At 34.0% G+C, this 23,974-nt stretch overlaps 1 protein-coding gene across 1 annotated transcript; it reads left to right on the forward strand.

Annotated features, from left to right (window-relative positions):
* The first annotated feature begins 1,884 nt into the window (after window positions 1–1,884).
* On the forward strand, window positions 1,885–10,834 carry LOC140812434 (alcohol dehydrogenase-like 4). Its single transcript, XM_073170694.1, has 10 exons — window positions 1,885–2,123; window positions 2,428–2,564; window positions 2,655–2,704; window positions 2,847–3,175; window positions 3,475–3,557; window positions 4,030–4,105; window positions 4,913–4,974; window positions 5,184–5,279; window positions 5,898–6,059; window positions 10,591–10,834. Exons 1-10 carry the CDS (start codon window positions 2,045–2,047, stop codon window positions 10,699–10,701), a joined length of 1,185 nt encoding a protein of 394 aa, XP_073026795.1. The 5' UTR covers window positions 1,885–2,044; the 3' UTR covers window positions 10,702–10,834.
* Window positions 10,835–23,974: the final 13,140 nt, after the last annotated feature.

Genomic DNA, 23,974 nt, shown 5'->3' on the forward strand with positions numbered 1-23,974 from the left:
TAATGGTGAACAAATCCGTACTTTATTAAGTAATTTAAAATGTAAAACACTTACTGATTTTTGATGGTATAAAGATAAATTTTTATCATGTATCTATAAAATACAAGACTATAATAATATTCTATGGAAAGCTAAATTTATTGATGGATTACCTCTTCTTTTTGCTGAAAGAATTAGAAAAGTATTAAGAAAGGATGATATATATTTCTTATGAAAATTATAATTATGGAAAGTTAATTAGTACTTGTATACAAGAGAGTTTAGCTCTTTGTAATGAATTAAAATTAAAATCAAATTAAAAGACAAAATTTACTTGAGAAAAAAACAATTAGGTAAATTTTGTGATCAATTTAGTATGGACCTACATAATAAAAGTAAGAAGAAAATTAAGGATAAAGATGAAATTTTTTATAGAAAGACAAAAAGAGAAAACAAACAAAAAGAAAGCCGTGATTTACGGAAAATAGAAAAATATAAAGATAAAAATAAATTAAAAATTTGTAGAAAATATAAAAAGCCAAGATATTATGCAAATCAATGTTGGTTAAAAACAAAATCAATAATTTAGATATAGATGAAAATCTAAAAAAACGTTATTTAAAATAATAATGGATTCTAATCAAGATTCTAATATTGAATCTGAGAATTCTTCAGAATCATATAATTCAGAAGAAATTTTAAATAATGAATCAGATATTTCAGAACTAGAAGAATGTAATAACTGTATAGAAGAAAAATCTTGTATAAATCATATATATGATGATAATAATAATAATGATTATTTTTATAAACTCATGTCTCAATTTCAAGATTTAAACATAAATGTTTTAACAAATAATATTATTTTAAAATTTCTTAAAATGATTAAGGATCCAATATTGAAATCTACAAGTATTGATCAAAAGAAAAATACTGCTTCAACTAGCAGTAATAATAATATTCTTGTTAAACAAGAACAAGCATATTCTATGAAAGAAGTAAAAAATCTTTTACGTAAAAATATAGTCAACAAAAGCCAGTTTCTATACAGGATTTAGTTAAAGAAATAGATAATCTTAAAGAACAAGAAATTTTTACAACATAACAATAATAATTTAAATTATCGTATTTCAGCTATTGAAAATAATAATAACAATTCAATTTATAATTCTGAAAGTTTTGAAAATAATCAAAATATTTCATTTCCTGATCCAAATAAAAAACACTTATCTGTTTTAAGTATGATTATATCTCAAAAATGGTATGTCAATATTACACTATTAATTGAAAATTCTTATAAGAAAAATTTTATTGCTATTTTAACCAGTTTTTTATTAGTAAAAGATATTTATAGCCAACTTATACTTACTTGTACTTCTTTTCATATATCAAATTTATCCTTTTAACTTATATTGATGAAACAAGTATAATATGAACTTTTCAATTTAATACTATTTATTTTCAGTTCATAACTAAACTTATTCATAGAATTTTAAATGAATTACAAGAAAAGATTGAAAGAAAAATTTTTTAAATAAATTCTTTAAAAGAAAAAGTAAAAATTCTAATTATAGATGATAAATTACAAAATTTTAAATTATTGAAAAAAATTAAAATTATTTATAATAAATTTTCATTAATAATATATAATTATCTTCCAAATATTTTTTGGAATCGTAAAAGTCAATGACACAACCATTAATAATTTAGCGAACATATATTATTTATATAAACCGTATAATATATAAAAAGTAATTCTTTGAAACGTCTTTTTAATTTGTAGACCCTGCCAACAGTCCTGGTTCATCTAGGTTGACTACTTGTCGGTGAACTTGGACAGAGAAATGAATTATATATATATATATATATATATATATATATATATATATAAAACAATGAAGTTTAGGAGTAAACCGCAAAATATAAAGATTAGGGGGTAACGTGCAAAATTCCCTAGCTCCTCTGACCATGAATTTAAAGCTTCTATAAAAATTATGTGAGTAAGGCTGTTCCCGTGAAACCTCATTATTTATAGAGAGCACACAAACACAGCGCCTGTAGATCAATGGGTAGTTTGGAGAATCACAATTCCTACCACCATACCATCTCAAGCGACACCATCGGAAAAGTTATTACATGCAAAGGTACGTAAATCGAGTTTTTTAACTTTTCTAATATATATGTTCTTTTCTTGTGTGATTGAAAATATTATTTCAGTTTCGAGAAATTTATGGGTAGGACTGTAGAAGAATTTCATGCAATTTTCACTTATTTTAAATGAATACTATAGGATTCTAATAGTATATGTAGGTAGCCATTTGGACTATGGACAAGAAGAAGAGATTTTAAGGGATTGAATCAATTTTCCTGTATAAGTTTGGTAGGTTGATCATGTAATTGGAGATGTATCGTTGTTACATTGAGTTGACTTTGGTGGAATAATTGCAGCTGCGGTGGCGTACGGGGCGGGGCAGCCTCTGGTCGTGGAGGAGATTCTGGTGGATCCTCCTCGGAGAAAGGAGGTCCGAATCAGGATTCTGTTTACTTCCATCTGCCATACAGATCTTGATGCTTGGCAAGGAGAGGTACTTATTAGTCTCATATATATATTTTGTTTTTCATTGATTTTGTGCTCGAAATTTATCGGATATGTCAAACTTGGTTTTGTGTTCAAGAATGAAGCTCAGCGGGTGTTCCCTCGAATTTTTGGGCATGAAGCCTCCGGGTAAGACTATGCATCGATGAATTTTTACATTATAATTTATTTTTATACCTTAAATGATTAAATATCGTACAAGTACTCTCTATCAAACTTCAAATCAATCTCACTCTTGATTTATATCATATGTCGTAAATATGTAATCAAGTGTGGTGGAAAGTGTGGGAGAAGAGGTGGGGGAGTTGGAAGTAGGGGACCATGTGGTTCCCATCTTCAACGGAGAGTGCGGGGAATGCGCGTACTGCAAGTCGGAGAAGACCAATCTGTGCGAGACGTATCGGGTGAATCCGTTAAAGAGCACGATGAGCGGCGACGGCAAGTGTCGGTTCAGGACCAAAGATGGAGACCCCATTTACCATTTCCTCAACACTTCCACATTCGCCGAGTACACAGTGCTGGATTCAGCTTGCGTCGTCAAGATCGACTCCAAAGCCCCACTCCCCAAGATGACACTCCTCAGCTGCGGTGTTTCTACAGGTATTAATTAATCATTTCCGTCGTGTACAAATAATAAAAATAATTTTATATCTCGATATACTAGTAAAAGTAATATAAAAATACATTCTTTACAAAAAGTGATACAGGGAAAAAAAAATGAAAAGTCACGTTTTCTACACGTTAAACATTCGTTTCATAAAGACAGGCTATGAAACCTTTTTCCCCATAAAATGACCAAGTGTCACGTTAGATATCTCCCCTTTTTTTTTTTTGTAAGATTGTATTATAATACGAGTCGGTATGCATTAATTGAATTAACATAATAATAAATGGCGCAGGGCTCGGAGCGGTGTGGAACACCGCTGACGTGCCATCTGGGGCAAGTGTCGCTGTTTTTGGCTTGGGAGCTGTGGGGCTGGCTGTAAGTTTGCTCTATTTTAGCATATAGTTCGGCATTAAAGCGGTGCAGTCGGTTCGAACCGACACTTTATACTGCTTTATTTATACGAAAACTCATGTTAGACGATCTTATGAGTCTATTTTTTGTCGACACACATAAACGTTCTATAAGCGATTTTTACACCATAATGATTTGTGAACTATAAAAAAATATTATTGTTTTATATATTCATAGTTCTTGCTTTCAAGTTTTCATTAGTGTTTACTAATCTTTTAAAATTGGATGGACCAAGTTCTTATGGAATGAAAAATTAAAATTATGATTGATTTTATTTACAATAATTTTTATCTAATCAAATATCTATTAAATTGATATATTTATATTTACGTGATTTTAAATATTGCAAGTAATTAAATAAAATAGAAAGAAATTGACAAATAATATATAAAAATGTCCATTATGGAGGTTGACTTATATTTTAATGAATTTGTAGGTGGTTGAAGGGGCAAGAGCCAGAGGAGCATCAAGAATTATTGGAGTTGACATTAACCCCGATAAACGACTCAAAGGTAAATATCATTTTATTTCTTGGTTATTAATTAATTCCCATGATTTTAAGACCATGGTTAACTTACAAGGTCTCTTGTGAGACGTCTCACATATCTTTACTGTGATAATCCTACCGATATTCAAAATAAAAAGCAATATTCTTAGCATAAAAAATAATATTTTTTCATAGATGACCCTAAATAAGATATCCGTATCATAAAATACGACCCGTGAGATCCGTCTCACACAAATTTTTGTCAGTATGATAATGGATCTTTTCCTTGAATAATTTGTGTTATAATTTCAATGATATGTACTTATATATGACCATGTCCTATTATGTAGATTTTAGTTTCCATTCTTGACTTGACAGTCGTACCTAATTTTCCTGAAACAATACAAATGTCCGTCCTCCCATTCATTATTTGTCCATGTATTGTCCTTTAATGTCATAATTAAAAAGAGACAAAGTTGTTTAAGAAGGATTTTTGAATGACTTATAGTCTATTTTACATCAAAATTTTAAATTTAAAACGAGATCACGAGTTCAAAATCCGATTGTTAACAAATATAAATTTACTTTTTAAATATATGAAATTATGTGGATGGGACTAGAGTAAATCGAATAATCCACAATTTCCCTCTAATCATAGATCTAAAACGACTTACAAAAATGTGGAGTCAACGATGGCATATTGTCTTGGCCACGGTCAAAGGTCAATGACACCCAATTTTCCCAACCATATAATTATTTAATGAACTAAATAATTCATATTATATATTTATTTATTATTTTCTTGTATTTTTTTTTTTTTAAATTCCCAAAGGACAAGCAATTGGGATCACAGACTTCCTAAATCCCAAGGATCTGGACCAGCCTGTGCATCAGGTCAGCAAATGTCTTCCATAATTAAATACATCTAATTTTTATTTTATTTTATTTTATTTTATTTTGAAGAGAAAACAAATTAAGGGTCAACGATTCTTTGTGATTTGGGTCTTTTTAAAATTAGTTATTTTTTTTTTATATTTCTCTATAATATACAATTAGTTGTTTGGTCAATTATTTTATAATTAATAATGCAAAAAATGCTGCAGAAAATAAGGGAAATGACGGATGGAGGTGTGCAATATAGTTTTGAATGTGCAGGAAACTTGGATGTCCTCCGGGAGGCTTTTTTGTCAACACATGACGTAAGTTTCTTCTCCATTTTTTTTCCATTAAATTATTATATATATTTATTATAAAATATAAGAATAAATTATTAATATAAATACATTAAAATTAATACATGAGTAATTATATGAGATTAAATTTAAATAAGACGTGTGTAAAATTAGAGTAAATAAAAAAGAAGATAATTCATGAATATATTGTTTTAAAAAAAAGCATCGAGCTGTTTCGAGTCGTATAACGAGTCGTGTAACATATGCCACGTAAAAAAAAAAAATTTAAGTGATTCATTGAGGTATATATAGTTTTTTAATTTAAAAAATGTTTTGTATCATGTTCCATTAAATACCAAATTTTGTTAGTCTAACGATCTTTACTTTATAGCTTAGAAATATAGATACTCATACTATTGATGTGTGTGGTATGAAATTCTCGACTCCAGTTGGTGCTCTCTTTTTGCATATACTTTGCTCTAAATGTCACAAATATACAAATTATTATTACGAATTAACGAAAACTCATGATTTTTGTCGAAATCGGCTTATAATCCTTAAATATGAATTAAAATAATAAATAGAAAATAAACCACTGTTGGTAGTGTATAAATTATTTATGAAGTTTGACGGGGTTTGATGCAGGGTTGGGGTCTTACAGTGATACTAGGGATACATCCAACGCCAAGATTGCTACCAATCCATCCAATGGAGCTATTTGATGGGAGAAGAATGGTGGGATCAGTGTTTGGTGACTTCAAAGGGAAATCTCAATTGCCTCATTTTGCAAATCGGTGCATGAATGGGGTAATTTCTCGTCTTCCTTGTTCTTTCCTAAAAAAATTCATTCAACATATAAATTTTAGATGCCTTTTGTCCTAACTAATAAATTTCCTACCAAGTATTGTTTACTTTTCTAACCGAGATTAGTGCTAATATTGAAGTCAACGAATTTGAATTCAAGGCACATCATTTTTGACAAATAATTAACATATGTTTTGTGTTAGTAAAAAGTTGTTGCTTTAATTATGTAAGCCAATTTTTTTTTTTTTGTTTTCTTCCATAAACTCCACGTATGAATACTCGTTCATTTTTCATTTCAAAATCACACAAAAACACAAAGTTTCTCAACTACAATCATAAGTGTAGAAGTGAGATAAATGATTTAGTGTGAGATTTTTTTTTAAGGAGTGTTTATCCTTAGAAAGAATAGGATTAGTGAAGAGAAAATGAGTGTTAAAATCAGAGTGTTGTGATTGAAAGACTTCGTATTCTCAATTACCTAGTCTTATTTGTTATTAGTAAAGAAGTGATCTTATTGAGAGGTGTAGAGTGAATGTAGCCGAATCTTAGGGTGAACCACTATAAATATTGATGTTCATCTTACTCATTGTTGATATTACTTATGATGTCTCGCTGCGATGTTACCCCGTTTATTTTCCTGATATCCCAACAACTGATATCAAAGCGAAATTCTCAAATACTATAGGAAGTCTTCGTATGATATGTGGTTACAGCTTAGTCTGAAATTCCACAATCAGAAAAGGTTTTCTAGATAGTATTAGGGAAGTTGTTTTTTTATGTTCAAGTTTTGACGATTAATTCGTTGGCAGCAAGTCATAAAAGATGGAGGTACGCACAAGCAAGATGATTAGACTTAATGACTCTAATTATCAACTTTGGAAAAGTAAGATGAAAGATCTATTATTCGTCACAAAGATGCATCTATCTACCAGTGTTCATCGAGTCTAAACCAAATGATAATAAATCAGATGCCGAATGGATATTCGAGCACAAACGAGTCTATGGGTACATCCGAAAATTTGCTGATGACAACGTGTATAATCACTTCTTTAACGATACACATGCTCGTACACTTTGGTCGAAGTTTGATACACTATATGCCTTCAAAAGTGGAACAACAAATTGTTCTATTTGACCAATCTTTTAAGGGTTTGATACGAAGAAAGAACTCTAGTCGCAGGTCATCTGAACGAGATTCAATGATTCGTGAAGCAGTTATCAAGTATGAGCATAAAACTTGATGACGAGATGATAATTTAGATAGTGCTACCTTCATTACCAGAGTCTTTAGAGACTATGAAGGTATTACTAACGAACACAACACTAGGAGGAGTTGTGAGTATGTACTTCATTAAGAGTGATATCTTTAATGAAGAGATGAGGCGGAAATTGCAAGGAACTTCTACCTCACAGTCAGATGTTTTGGTTGTTGAGTCTAGGCGACGAAGCGAGATCAAGAAAAATACAAATCAGAAGCCAAGAAGAAGCAAGCGATTTTCGCCTCACAGTCAGATGTTTTTGTTGTTGAGTCTAGGCGGCGAAGCGAGATCAAGAAAAATACAAATCAGAAGCCAAGAAGAAGCAAGTTCTCAGGGAGATATGCCAACATAAGGTGTTATCGCTTTGGAGAAAACGAACATATTAAAAAATATTGCCAGCAATTGAAAAACAAACATGAAACCGACGATGACCAAACTCCGTTGACGAATTCAATGTTGTTCACGAGCTAGAGCATGAGACTGTAAATTTGGCAACTCAAGTAACTAGATGGGTGATCGATAGTGGAGCAACAGACCACTTCACATCTCGAAGATAATGCTTTACATCTTATATACAAGGGACTTTGATGTGGTCAGGGATAGAGAATAACGACTTATCTAGAGTCGTGGTAAAGGGAGATATGAGCTTGAATACTATGGACAACTCTACACTGGTCCTGAAAGACGTCAGGCATGTGCTAGATATGCTTCTAAGTCTGATATCAGTCGAAAAACTCAATGAAGAAAGTTTCTGCACAACCTTCCGAAATGAGGCATGTAAGATGTCAAGAGGATCACTTGTGGTGGAAAAGGGGTTAAAGATGTCGAAGCTATATGTAGTTCATGAAAAACATTTTGAAGGCGAGAACTAAGCAGGAGAAGAAATTAAACAGAGTTGTCGCACCGACGTCTTGGCCACGTAAGTTAAAAGAATTTTACATGCCTTGTGAGCAATCAAGTTCTGTTTCGTATAAAACAGGTTCATATGAAATAATGCAGAACTGCTTAGCCAGAAAACAAAACAGGATATCATTCAAAACTTCACCTCATAGCAGAGCCGATAAAATTCTAGATCTTGTACACTCAGATCTATGTGGTCTGATGTCATTTTTTCTTGGAGGAGCAAGGTACTGGTTAACTTCTATCGATGATCATTCTCTGAAAATTTGGGTGTGGACACTCAAAACCAAAGATCAAGTAGTGGAAAAATTCAATAATTTTCTAAACTTGGTTGAGCGACAAAACAGATAATGAACGAGAATACATTGGATCCTTTGATGAGATATGTAAAAGGAACATAATCAGACATCTAATGACGCTACCAAAGACACCACAACTCAACGAATTAGCTGAGATGATGAATAGAACTTTGACATAAAGAGTCAGAAGCATGCTTTCATATGTACGGTCTGAAGCAAACATCAGGACATGGTACAAGATGTTTTAATCTGTGATAAGAGGGATTCAAGAAAACCACTACAGACCATTGTGACATTTGTAAAAAATACCTCAGATGATGATTTAATAGTGCTTCTACTCTATGTATATGACATGTTGATTGTTGGCAAAGATGCTTCTGAAATCAAATGCTTAAAGAAGCTACTAACACAATTTCTATGAAAGACTTGGGGCCAACAAAAAGAATTATTGGCATGGAAATCTATCGAGGTAGGTATGCCAAGAATACCTGGTTGTTACAGGAGAAGTATATTGAGAATGTACTTCAGAGGTTCAACATGGATCAGGCCAAAGTGATTGGATGTCCTCTTGCCAAACACTTCAAGTTGAACTCAAAGCAGAGTCCTATTACGGAGGATGAGTAAAAAAAATGAAAATTGTCCCATATTTAGCTATTGGAAGTCTGATGTATGTCGTAGTATGTATTCAGCCAGATTTAGCTCATTATGTAGGTGTAGTGAGTAGATTCCTTTCAAAACCGGGAAATAAACATTGTGTTGTAGTAAAATGGATATTCAAATATCTACGGGAATCTTTAAACTTAGATTGAGTTTTGGAGGATCTAGACTCGAGCTTGTAGGCTACACATACGCAGATGGCAGGAGATGTTGACTCCAGAAAAATCCACATCAGGATACCTGATTATATTTGTAAAGGGAGCTGTGTCATGCAAAAGTGTGTAACATTGTCAACCACTGAAGCGGAGTTTATTGTAGCAACTGAGGCATGCAAAGAGCTTTTATGGATGAAAGGGTTTTTGGAGGAATTAAGTTTTGTGCAAGATTGATACAAGTTGTTATGTGACAGTCAGATTGCAATTCATCTTAGAAAAAATCCTTCAGTGCATTCAAGAACTAAGCATATTGATTTTCGCATCATTGGATATGAGATGTATTGGAGAGAAGTTGTTAAAGTTTGAAAAGATTCACACTGATGAAAAAAATATGATATGAAGACCTAAGGATTGCCGAAATGGAAGTTGAATATTGCAGAGCTATTACAAGTCTGATCAAATTCACAAAATGTGCTTGAGGTGGAGAATTGATAATATTTAAGCCAATAAAGGCACATAATTTTTGACAAATAATTAATACATGTATTGTGTTAGTAAAAAATAATTGGTTTAATCATGTAAGAGATGATTTTTTTTTCTTCTTAAAATTTCACCTATAAATACCAATCTATTTTCCGTTTCAAAATCACATCAAAACACAAAATCCTCTTATTTACAATCATAAGTGTAGAAGTGAGATAAATGATTTAGTGTGAGATTTTTTAAGGAGTGTTTATCCTTAGAATTAATATGATTAATAGAGAAAAATGAGTATTAAAATTTGAGTGTTCTGTGTGAAATACTTTGTATTATCAATTCTCTTGTCTTATTTATTATTAATAAAGAAGTGATCTTCTTGAAAGGTGTAAAGTGAATATATGTAGCCTAATCTTGGGGCGAACCACTATAGATATTGGTGTTCATCTTATTTATTGTGGATATTAGTTCTGATTTCCATTGCGATGTTATCTCTTTTATTTCTCTGAAATCCCAACAGTTAGTCCCTCTTATTTTCCCATATATATCCTCATCTCCGTTAATTTTTAGCGATGAATTAATGTTCTAGACTAAAAGCGTCGAGTTTCCTAAGCCAAAGGGTTTTTGGCATATCACAAACAATTTAAAGGAACCAAAACAGTTTTGATCCTAAATAAGAGTGACCCCGTTTATTTATATTAATTAATTAGTAGCCGAGGCCTTCTTTTAATATACATGATTCTACTATCTTTGTTTATTTATTAACTTTTCTTCTTGATATATTCAGGAGGTGAAGTTGGATGAATTCATCACCCACGAGTTGCCATTTATCAAGATTAATGAAGCTTTACAATTACTCATTGATGGGAAATCCTTGAGATGCCTTCTTCACCTTTGATCACCGTATATTTCTTCATATTTTGATATTCTGATACACATATGTTGATATATTTTCGAGTGAGCGTGCTGGATGTTTGCTGTATGTATTGAAATTATAACCACTCTAGCTGTGGAATATTTCGATATGTTTGTGCCAATTGGATTGCATAGAAACCATGTGATATGTTGTGAAGACGGATAAACTGTAGACGGGTCAACTCTACTATTCACAAAAAAGTAAACTCTTAGCATATAAAGTATACTCTTTCATGATGACCCAAAAGAGTCGCTCATAAATACGATCCGTGAGACGTCTACACAACTGCCATATGCATTTGAAGGAAAAAGTAAACCTCGAAACCTTAAAAAATATGCCAACAGTTCGGCTTTGCTTTGTACACCTGCACTGTATTCATGCTTTACTACTCAGCCGAGGCACTTTTAAAATAAATAAACAAAAACTCTAACACTCTCCCTCAAGTTTGGTATAGATTTATGACTCCAAGCTTGGATAAAGATAATTGATAGTTTTAAAGATGAAAGAAAAAAATATATGAAATATGATCTTTGTACAAAGATGAAAATGTTTAAGATGAAGATATATGGAAAATGATCTTTACTGTTGAAACTGTTATTTTAATTCGAACTGGTATATTTTATTCAACGGAAGCTTTACAGTTTATAGACTAATAAATAAACAACAAACTAACAATTTGCCTATAATTTAGGAACGGACAATTGACTTATTAAACTTGACTACAAACATGTGTGGCAGCCTTGATGCGAACAACCAACACTCCACCTTGCATTAAGGGTTGCAAACTCCAAGTCTTTGTCTAAGAAACTCAAATTTGTTTGCTGGAAGAGGTTTTGTGAATATGTCAGTAAGTTGGTCTTCAGATTGCAATAAATTAGACCCACTTCTTCTTCTTTTTGCACTTCTCTTGAAAAGAACAACTTGATCTTAAAATGTTTGGTTTTTCCGTGAAAAGCTGGATTATGTGATATTGATATTGCGGCTTCGTTGTCAACAAATACCTCTGTAGCTTTTAATTGCTTCAAGTGTAAGTCACATAAACTTTCTCAATCACAATGCTTGGTTTACTGTTGCTGTAGCAGCAACAAGTTCTACCTCTGCAGTGGATTGTGCCACATTTTCTTGCGTCTTGGAACACCAAGTAAAACACACCAGATCCTAGATTAAAATAATACCCAGATGTACTCTTCATATCATCTTTGGATCCACCTCAATCACTATCAGAAAATCCTGTCAACTTGAAGTTTGCCACTTCTTGAATTTTACACCATAGTCAACAGTCCCTTTGATTTATCTAATGACTCTTTTTGCTGTTTGAAGGTTCATTTCAGTAGCACAATGCATAAAACGAGAGAGAATGCTTACAGCAAAAAGAATATAGGGCCTAGTAGTAGTTAGATACATCAAACATCCATTCATACTTCTGAAATAGTTTTCTTCAACTTTGTCTGAACCATCTTCCTTGCTTAAGCTTTCTTTTTGATTCATTGGTGTAGCCATTTCTTTTCATTCGTCCATATGAAACTTTTTAAGTATTTCCTTAGCATATTTTCTCTGATAGATGAAAACTTCTCCATCAGCTTGTTTGATTTCCATGCTAAGAAAATATGTCAATAGCCCAAGATCTTTCATGTCAAAGACCACCATCATATCTTGCTTGAATTCATCAATACGCTTGGCATTATTACTTGTCACCAACAAATCATCCACATACAAAGACACAATAAGAAAATCATTATTTGTTTCTTAAAATAAAGGGTGACTTCCGATAGACTTTTTCCAAAACCCAAGCTCAATAAATGATCATCTATACTAATATACCAAGCTCGTGGAGCTTGTTTTAAGTTGTAGAGTGACTTTTTTAGTAGGCACACTTTGTCTTCATGGCCTTCTTCAATGAGTCTTTCTGGTTGCTTAACAAAGATCTCCTCCTGCATTAGACCATTTAGGAAGGCTGATTTTACATCTAGCTGAATATTTTCCACCCATTTTGAGCTGCTATAGCTAGGACCAACTGTATAGTGTCTAATCTGGCAACAGGGGCAAATGTGTCGGAGTAATCGACCCCAAAAATTTGAGCATATCCCTTGACAACCAACCTAGCTTTGTGCTTATTGTTAGACCCATCAACATTGAACTTGGTCCTAAACACCTATTTTACTCCAATTATTTTTCTATCCTTTGGTCTGTCAACTAGCACCCAAGTCTTGTTCTATTTTTACCATTGATAGCTCCTCCTCCATTGCCTTTTTCCACTTTTGGTCTTTAATGGCTTCTTCATAACATGCAGGTTCACAAATGGCTACATTGCATCTTTGATAAATATCATGAAGTGATCTTGTTCCACGGATTGGTGGATCATCTTCCGTTTCCGGTTCAATTTCTGAAGTTTGGATTGACAAACTTGCTTTTATCTTGCTTGTATATGCGTCTTTTGTTTGTTCCCAGTTCCACTTATCTTCCTCAAGGAAGAACACATCTCTACTAACAGTTAACCTCCCTGTTTGAGGTTGATACACCTTGTAGGATTTAGAGGTAGAACTATAACCCACAAAGATGCCTGGTTCAGACCTTTTGTCTAGTTTATCCCGCTTGACCTATGGAACGTGAGAGAAACCAATACAACCAAATACTTTACTTTTAGGAATTTGAGTGAAGGTTTATAACCATACCATGCCTCGAATGAAGTTTTATCCTTCAAAGCCTTGGAGGGCAATATGTTTCAAAACTTTTTGGGTAACTCCTTCTCATGAAGCATACATCTGGTCATCTCCATTATATATTGGTTTCGCCTTTCACTAACTCCATTCTGTTGCGGAGTATATGGAGCAGTTAATTGGTGTTCTATGCCAACTTTCTCGCAGAACAAATTGAATTCCTGTGAAGTGTATTCTTTTCCATTATCAGATCTTATCGTCTGAATCCTACAGCCACTCTGATTTTCCACAATTTTCTTGAATTTCCAAAATACTCCAGCAACTTCTGATTTGAATTTTAAGAAGAAAAGCCAGCAAAATATTGTACATAATCTATAAAACTGATGTAATACCGACTATCTGTTAACGATGGTGTTCTTTGAGGCCCGAATACATATGTGTGAATAACTTGAAGCTTTTGAGTGGCCTTCCAAGTTGACTTTGGGAATGGTCTTCTTCTGTGTTTACCATATTGACAAGTATAACAGTTTAGCAAGTGATCTCCAAAGTTTGGTAAGCCAATTGTCAGTTTTTTTGCTTGCATGAGCTGCATCTTTTCCAAAGGACAATGACCGAGCCTCTTGTGCCATATTGCAATGTTGCTGATTTCAGTAGAATAAGCAACAAATTCTTCTTTCATAGGATCAAAAGAAAAACTATTAACCTTCATTCTAACCTTCATTCTTCTTAAGAATGCGACAAAAACCATCTTCGAAGATTACTTTAAAGCCTTTTCCCATTAACTGACCAACACTTAGAAAATTCTGGTCAATTTCTGGCACATAAAGAACATCAAAGATTTTCTTTGTACCTGCAACATTTGTTATGGCAACTTGTTCCTTTTCTTTTGACAGAAATGTAATCACCATTTCCAATTTTTACCTTAATGATATTAGTTGGCTTGAAATCTATGAAAAGTCCCTTGTCATGAGTCATGTTGAAACGACCTCTATTTTTTTCCTAATCTTAAACCAGAAATTCTAAATTAATAACTAAAATAATTTAACATAATCATGAATCATAATAATTTAACAATTTAAATCTCAAATGCATAAAATAAAATCATAAATCATCGACTAACCAAAATTCCTAAATCGACCTTTAAAAAGATCGGCTAACAATAAAATTAAGCATAAAAATATTTCTAATAAAAATCATTAACATAATCTTTAAATCATTAATCTATCTAGCTAGTGCGGTAATATAAAGGCCCTCGGGTGTGTACATGCTGCACTCGATCCAATCAATCGTCAGAACCTCCCATAAATCATCAATCATGCATCATACAAACCTAGTGAGTCTAAAGACTCAACACGTTCTAAACACGGAGAGCAAATAATACATATACAATCACATGTATTAAAATCATATTTTTATTTAAAATAATATTTTGAACATAATTAAACCATTTAAAATCATTTTAGCATACTTAAATCATAAATAGTAAAATCATTTTAAAATAACTTTAAGCAGTAAATAAATACTTTAAAAATCATTTAAAAATAAGCTTTGAGCATAAATAAATCATTTTAAAAATAACTTTAATCCTCATAATAAATCATATATCATCAGAATCATTTTTATCATAAGCTTTCAGTCATATATCATTTTGGGTGAAGTTTGATTCTTAAAAGTGACTAGCTTTTATCCTTTGTCGACTGCAGTCTTAGCTCCACATCGTCCATAGGGGTGTGTACTAGGCTCCACCATGGAAATACGATCGTCGTGGTAACTCTTGGGGCCTTTTCACATACACAGGGTTCCTCTGGGTCTTGGCCCATAAACGAGGGTCCCTCTGGTCCTTGGCCTGTATATGGGCTCTCTCTAGGGCCTTGGCCCTCATGTCATCCCCAAAAAATCATATATCATATCTTTTGTCATAGTCAATTCACATCCCTGAAAATATTTTTCTTTTTCTTTTCTTTAAAAATCATAAAATAAGACAGATTTCCAAAAATAGCATTTTAAACCGTATAAATTGTACAGCTTTACCATAAATCGTAAAATAAATATTATCATCAAAATTATCATTTTAAATAATATAATATCAGTTTAAGAAGCGTTATGATCCTTTGGACGCTGCCAAGCGTTTTCGTATTTTCTTAAGTCTAAAATTACCGTTTTGCCCTTGGACGTAAAAATTCTCGAATTTATCTTTTTCTCACTTTTAATGACATGGGCTTACCTTAAATAATTATTTAAGTTTTAAATATAATTTTTCAAAATTTTATAAAGTCTAAAACTAGGATTTTCAATTAATTCTTTAATTAGCGTTTAGTGCGTCGATTAAATCTCGAATAAATCCACAATTCCATATTTTGATCCCACATTTTAAACGTAGCATTTTTTGTATTTATTTTACACTTCAAATCATAAGCCACCCTCGGGGACACATGGATTCAATTTTTTGTTCTTAAATTCGAAATATGACACCTAAACGGACCACCCGAGCCATCTCCCGAAATACTTGAACCATATTCAAGCCACCTCAAGCCAAACCCGAGCCAACCCACCTAGGCCCCCACTTGACCAAGCCCAACTCAAAAAACCAGCCCCTAGCTCACCAAAAATCTTCTGGACAGAAGCCAAACCTATGCATGTATGTGTGCGTGTGTCTCCTGGTACAATAAGACTCCCATCTAGTCTAGGACCCTTCCAGTGGAGCCACCACTGAGCCACACGACCCTAACCATCCCTGGACCATGCCCAGACCCAGCCCAGACCAGCCCAACACCTAGAACCCAGCAAGTGAAACTCCTAAACCAGAAAAATAGCATGCGCGTTGCCTTTGCTGGTTTCCATCTCCTCTCGAGCTAGCAAGCCACCCAAGCCACACCAGCCCCTGGCCCGACCCTTGCCCATCACTCTAGGACCCTGACGCACCACCTAGACCAGCTCCAAACCGAGCCACCCTCTGAAACACTCGGTACACTGTTAGAGTAAGTGTCCGTCGAGCCAAGTGTTAGCCGAAGGTTCATGTTGAAAGTCTATGTATAACAATCTTTATTTTAATAATATTTGAAATAATTATTTTGGCACATCTTTATCTGTATACACATGCTAGTTGCATAGATAAAGTCCTTGAATATAGCAATATTGGAAAGAATATGAGATGCTCATATGATGAATATCATGAAACTCATATTGCAATATTATATATTCTATACAGTTCCTAGTCGATTCAGTCGCCGCTAAGAAGGATATAGGCCGCTCGAGTTCGAGACTAGTATCTGCAATGTGAGTACCATGTTTCATTGGTAGGGAATATTGTGATGTCCGAACATGCAGATAGGTGCTCCTTGTAGAGTGCACTGAACAACCATCCATAAAAGACTTTCCAAGTGGTTCTCACTTATCGAGTGAAAACATCATAGTTTATGGTTGTACACCATTAAACCTTATGACCCGGGACAACATTGAGACTCTATATGATAGTATTACAATTTGACTTGTTTACCGACTCTCATGGGTCATCAGGTGGCAAGGTTGGGTGTTTTGTCAAAACATATAGGAGTTGATGCATTGTAGTCGGGAATTCACCGCTTACCTTCAGGTATGGATATTGTTGGGATCGATTAGGGGGTAATCGTTGAGCTACAATAGCTCGGTTCTTGAAATATTGAACACCAATGAATTAAATCATGTTTGATATGAAATCAAGCGAAAAACACTCGAAATAATCCTTCGTAGAAACTGATTAAATATTTTGTAAAGCATTTAAAATATATGCAAGTTGAATGATTAAAAATATTTTGGTTGAAGTATTTTATCAAACACTTGGTGTGCAATATTTTATTTGAAGGACACATAAAATGCTTCAACAATGATCCTTTAAACACAATGGAAATAATAAATAAATGCAATAAAAAAATAGACACAAATTTGTTTATGGATGTTCGAAGACTTTAAATGCTCCTACATCACCCCTTCTTCCCCTTGGGAAGGATTCACTAGAAGACTTTGATTAATACAACTCTTTGTACAAATCCACATAGCTAGGACTTACCCACTCCCTAAATTGAACTCCTAGCACTCAAGATTGTAGGCATCACCTCACAATCAGCATATTGTATGCAAAGACTACAAACACATTGTTTTACGTCTTTGTGTGAAAACTCACTCAACTAAACTTTGAAGTTCAACTCTCTTGTATATGTGTGAGTGATTGTGTGTGAGGAATTTATCCTTTACAATGTACATCTCAAATGTATCCTCACATAAGGGCTTGTGTTCTCAACTAGCTGATTTCTTCGTGCTAACTACCCATACTTTGAATCATCTTAAGCTCTTGTTTGATCTTCAAGATGTTGTATTTATAGGCCCCAACAATGATATATACGTTAGACATAAGAATATGACCGTTTGGAAAGTTTCTGTATTGTTTCTGAGATTGCAACAGTCAAATTCACCTTTATGGACATTTTCTCGACTGATCAACTCTGGTCAACTCAAATGGTCGTTCAGTTCAACTGGTCAGCAGCTGGTTCAGTTCTGTTCAGTTGGTCAGCTGCTGATTCGGTTCAGTTCAGCTGGTTCAGTTGGTCTGGTTCAGTTCAACTGATCGGTTCAGTTCAGCTGTTCTGGTTCAACTGGTCTTCAACTAGTCTGGTTCGGTAGTCAGTTCAGTTTCAGCTGGTGTGATGAAATCAGCCTAGCTGATTTCAGTTTGTGCACAACCAGTAACTTCATCTTCATTTATCAGCGATTTAAGCTTCGATTCAGACTTTGACTTCCGAAGATGATTTTTAGATAATCGTATTTTATTTTCAACGCATACTGAATTGCTTCATTTCAATAACCGAGCTGAGAGATATGACCAAAAGACCGCAACTACTTATGCCCAACTGATTGCTGTTTTTGTGCAATCCGTTTGCTAATTCAGCGATCAGTTAGACCATGATAACATTCGAATTTGCCCAACTGACGTGACATACGACTTGTTCCAAATTGCGTTTTCTGATCAGCTCAATTGGCGGAATGTCATTTGAATCATGCAGTTGATAGATATCATCAAAATACTGAAGCTTGCTAGAAATTCATTTTGTGTAGAATTCGGTTTCAGTTACCTTCTTGTGTTTGTAACTTCACACATGAGTAAATATGTTAGAAATACAATAACAAGTTTTTTAACATCAAAATCAAGATTTCAAACATGAAATGTTCCAACAATCTCTCTCTTTTTTATGATCACAAAACTTGGATAAACAATCAACTCAACTAACATATTTCTCCCCCTTTTGTGTGAATCAAAAAGTCGTATTTTCAAACATCCCCCACAATATTTAAAATAATATCTCCATTATAATGAGTTCTCCCCCTATATTTTTGAAGTTTTGAAAATTATGAAAGAAGAATGATAACTAACCAATTTTCTCCATTGCTCATTTTCAGCTGCAGCACATATGCTCTATCTTCAACAAATAAACTGTATTTTCTCGTGCATAATTAGGTTGCAAATTTTATACCGTTGTAATCCTCTACGAGTCTAGTTTGTAACGCATAAAGCGGTTTTTCATTTGGAGAATCGAGTAAGGAGATATGTCATTTTTCCCACGGTCGCTGCAAGCTGCGCGAAAATTCAGTTTTGCATATACATGTTTAAAATATATGAAATTTTTGAATTTTAAACATCAAAATCAGTTTCAATGTTCTTTCAAGAACAACCCGCTCTAATACCTATTGTTGGGATCGATTATGGGGTAATCGTTGAGCTACAATAGCTCGGTTCTTGAAATATTGAACACCGATAAATTAAATCAAGTTTGATATTAAATCAAGTAGAAAACACTCGAAATAATCCTTCGTAGAAACCGATTAAATATTTTGTAAAGCATTTAAAATATATGCAAGTTGAATGAGTAAAAATATTTTAGTTGAAGTTTTTTATCAAACACTTGGTGTGCAATATTTTATTTGAAAGACACATAAAATACTTCAACAATACTCCTTTAAAAACAGTGGAAATAATAAATAAATGCAATAAAAAATAGACACGAATTTGTTTATGGATGTTCGGACACTTCAAATGCTCTTACGTCACCCCTTCTTCCACTTGGGAAGGATTCACTAGAAGACTTTGATTTATAGAACTCTTTGTACAAACCCACTCAACTAGGACTTACCCACTGCCTAAATTGAACTCCTAGCACTCAAGATTGTAGTCAGCACCTCACAATCAGCATATTGTTTAATGTCTCATATGCAAAGACTACAAACACATTGTTTTACGTCTTTGTGTGAAGACTCACTCAACTAAACTTTGAAGTTCAACTCTCTTGTATATGTGTGAGTGATTGTGTGTGATGATTTATCCTTTACAATGTACATCTCAAATGTATCCTCACACAAGGGCTTGTGCTCTCAACTAGATGATTTATTCATGCTAACTATCTATGCTTTGAATCAATCTTCAAAAGTTCTTGTTTGATCCTCAAGATGTTGTATTTATAGGCCCCAACAATGATATATACGTTAGACACAAGAATATGACCGTTTGGAAATTTTCTGTACTATTTTTGAGATTGCAACGGTTAAATTCGCCTTTATGGACATTTTTCCGACTAGTCAACTCAACTGGTCAGCAGATAGTTCAGTTCTGTTCAGTTGGTCAGCTGCTGGTTCGGTTCAGTTCAGCTGGTTCAGTTGGTCTGGTTCAGTTCAACTGTTTCGGTTCAGTTCAGCTGGTCTGATTCAACTGGTCTTCAGCTTGTCTGGTTCGGTTCAGTTCAGTTCAGTTTCAGCTCGTGTGCTGAAATCAGCCTAGCTGATTTCAGTTTGTGCACAACCAGTAACTTCATCTTCATTTATCAGCATCTTAAGCTTCTATTCAGACTTTGACCTCCGAAGATGATTTGTAGATCATCGTCTTATCTTGTCAACGCATACTGAATTGCTTCATTTCAATAACCGAGCTGAGAGATATGAACAAAATACCTCAACTGCTTGTACCCAACTGGTTGTTGTTTTCGTGGAATCCGTTCGGTAATTCAGCGATCAGTTAGACCATGATAACATTTGAATTTGCCCAACTGATGTGACATACGAATTGTTCCAAATTACGTTTTCTGATCATCTCCATTGGCGGAATGTCATTTGAATCATCCAGTTGAGAGACATCATCAAAATACTGAAGCTTGCCAAAAATTCAGTTTGTCAAAAATCGGTTTCAGTTCGTTTCTTGTGTTTGAAACTCACACATGAGTAAATATGTTAGAAATACAATAACAAGTTTTGTTAGCATCAAAATCAAGATTGAGAACATGAAATGTTCCAACAGATATCCTATGTGATCTCATGTATATGTAGTATGAAATCTCTTATCAGGATATGGTGGTAATTATGAAAGAGGTTTCATATATTACACCATCGATGCAACTACAACATGACACATAGTGTCGATTCTTTGACAGCTCTCGATATACCAATAGTTGTCGAATCGGTCAGGATATATGAGATGAAGGGACCGTACTGTACGCTAACCATAATTGAATGGTTCTTGCAGGCACTATCATTTTATACCTAGGGAATCATGTAAGCGATGCTGCTAGGCGTTTAACATGATTGGTTGGGTACTATTAGAATTGAGTTCTGACGTTCTTATTATCAAGAAGTTGATAATTAAGAATGAAGCAATTGAGTTATGCTCATATAAGGACATGTTAGTCTCGAATCACATTAAAATGTGAACTCACGGCTAGTTGTATCAATGAACCATTGAGGACCACACAAGTGCTAACTTTCTAGATCCCGTTGAGAAGTAAATTAGTTCGATGTGTTGGACAGCTTATAAAGGAGTTTATAAGCATAAAGAAAATTAGAAGTATAACTTCTATAAGGGGAATATAACTTTTAACTTGTGGAAGTATTCCTGAATTAAAAGTTGGCCAAGTGAATAATTTATTTGAAAATTGTGATTTTCATAAAAAAATTTATGGACTAAATTAAATTAATTCAAGTGTTGAATTAATTAAATAACATTAGCGGACCTATTATTGTCCAAATAATTAAATTAATTCAAGTGTTGAATTAATTAAATAACATTGTGCATTGTAGAGCCCAATTAGAGATAATTATTAAACTAGTGGGCTTGAGTAAAATCAAGTAAATTTTAAATGGTCTCAAATTTGTTTGAGACATTTAAATAAAAGTCCACGAGCCTTGTAATTGTTATAAGTCCAAGTAAAAAACATGCAAGGGAGGTGAAAGGTTGGATGCAACTTTTTATTATAAAATGTATGGCATGCTCATGCACTTTATCATTTTTCATACACGAAGAAAAAAAACTCTTCTCCCTCTCTCCTCCAAGGCTTTGGCCAAAATTTGTGAAGAAAATTCCCTTCAATTTTGTTCTTCAATTGTTGAAGAAGAACATTACTTCTCAAAGAAAAATGCCTTACATTTTCATAGTGCAAGTGTAAGGTGGATTTAGCTTGTTGGTGGTGGCCTTTAATTTGAGCAAGGTGTTGCTCTTGGAAGCTTGAAGATTTGTCTTGCCATTGAAGAGCTTAGTTTTGACAACTAAGTTGTAGTCATAATCAATCTATTAAGATTGATAGGTAATGTGGGGACCCGGACGCTAATCCAGTACTTAATCATGTTTGGGACTAATTAATCAATTATAAAACTGGGTCTAAATTTTTTTTTAAAATACATAGCGGAAACGTAATGTAATTTACTCAAATTACATATTAAACATGAACATACATCTCAGTATAAAAGTACAAGTCCTGTACAACATACATTTATTCAACTAGGGTTTAACAACTAATATCAAGTGTCTAACCCTATCTCTAAATCAAGTCCGGAATCACCACGCTATCTGTCTTCTCTCATCCTCTTCTTGACCCTGATCCAGCCCCACCTGTTGTCATGCACACATACAAACAAGACAACAGCCGGATAACTCCGGTGAGAATGAATCCCAGTATAAACAATGTATACATGCAATTATATAGAAACATATACAAAAGCATATAGCAGTTATCATTAACATGTAGCAATTCAACAAACATGAATGATATAAAACTGTAAATCAACATGTCATATCAGACTCAACTTAACCGACGCGTCGTCTCAGACTCGACTCCACTGACACGTCGTCTCAGACTCGACTCAACTCTATCCTAGGGATCCCGATGTCTGGATATAGGTAATTATATTGAATCTCAGTCGATAGGAATGAATCAATCCCTAAACGGCATCGATATAATTAATATCTCCAGTGTCTGGGCGAATCAGCCGCAGAATCGACGACTCAGTCAATAACCTGACGAATCAGCCAGTAATTAGGCGAATCAGCCAATAACCAGACGAATCAGCCTGTAATTAAGCGAATCAGCTTAAGTTTAGACGAATCAGTCTATAACCCGACGAATCAGCCGGTGACTAGGCGAATCAGCCTATAATAAGACGAATCAGTCAATAACCCGACGAATCAGCCGGTGACTAGGCGAATCAGCCTATGACTCAACGACTCAGTAATCCATACATACAGTCAGTATCTAAGCAATTCAGTCAATGACTAGCGAATCAGCAGTCATTACATGCAGTAGCTATAAATCAATAAGCTACAAAAATCAATCTTATCACACAGTAGCTATAAATCAATAACCTACAATCATAAGTCTGATTAAGTGCAAATATCAATGCAATAAGTAAAAGTATGTGATTTAGGGAAACTCGAGTCAAACCTCACTCGAGTTGTGCAATCCCAACTCAACATTAATTTATACATTTCTTTCTGATACTCTGACTCTGTCGAAGTCTCGAACCCCAAGCCTGTCAATACTCAGTCTGACAATAACGATATTGAGGGTATAATATCAATACACCATCCAACAAATACTGGATATAATCAGAATTCAATCAAATTCTGTTTCAACGACATCACGTCATAATTTCAATATATCCAGCAATACCATATCAGTCAGATATCAATTCTAATATCTCATAATCAATAACAACTCAATTCTGATATCAATTCTCAATCAATTCAACTCTAAAAATCATAACAATTTCATATGGTATTTTTTCCTCAATCCGGTTTCGATTATACGATGTCTAACATGCCAAGAACATCATATATGAATCATATCAGATTCTGACAATACCATATTGTCAAATCATATCAAAACGTAGCAAAACTTACGTCCAGTTGTAGCCTACGTTGATAGGAACACAGTACCGCAGTCAGATTCAAAATCAGACGGACGGATTTCTCGTAAATCACAAATCTATGCGTCGAACCCTTTCTTTCCCTCTTGCCTCGGTTTCCTTCGTTTCTGAAGAATTTTCGTTTGTATGTATATATATATATATATATACATTGCATGATATAAGGGCAAGTGGCATTGTGCATGTTCTGCACGTTTCTCGCTAGGGCGGTCAAAACCTACCGCTAGGGCGAGTCAGTTTCGGTTGAGATCCTCGGCTGAACATCTCCTGTCGCTCGGGCGGTCAAAAGTTGCTCGCTAGGGCGAAGAACTCTCGGCCCTCACAATTATACATGCGCGCTCGGGCGGTGCTTTTCTGCCGCTCGGGCGCGAGATGTTCGGCCTAAC

Source organism: Primulina eburnea, chromosome 14 (genome assembly GCF_022965805.1).
Source record: "Primulina eburnea isolate SZY01 chromosome 14, ASM2296580v1, whole genome shotgun sequence".
Lineage (NCBI taxonomy): Eukaryota > Viridiplantae > Streptophyta > Magnoliopsida > Lamiales > Gesneriaceae > Primulina > Primulina eburnea.

Coding starts and splice junctions, on each gene's coding strand:
- LOC140812434 (XM_073170694.1), top strand. CDS start 2,045: ATGGGTAGTTTGGAGAATCACAATTCCTACCACCATACCATCTCAAGC. Junction 2,565..2,654: donor TTGATGCTTGGCAAGGAGAG/GTACTTATTAGT, acceptor TTTGTGTTCAAG/AATGAAGCTCAGCGGGTGTT. Junction 6,060..10,590: donor CAAATCGGTGCATGAATGGG/GTAATTTCTCGT, acceptor TGATATATTCAG/GAGGTGAAGTTGGATGAATT.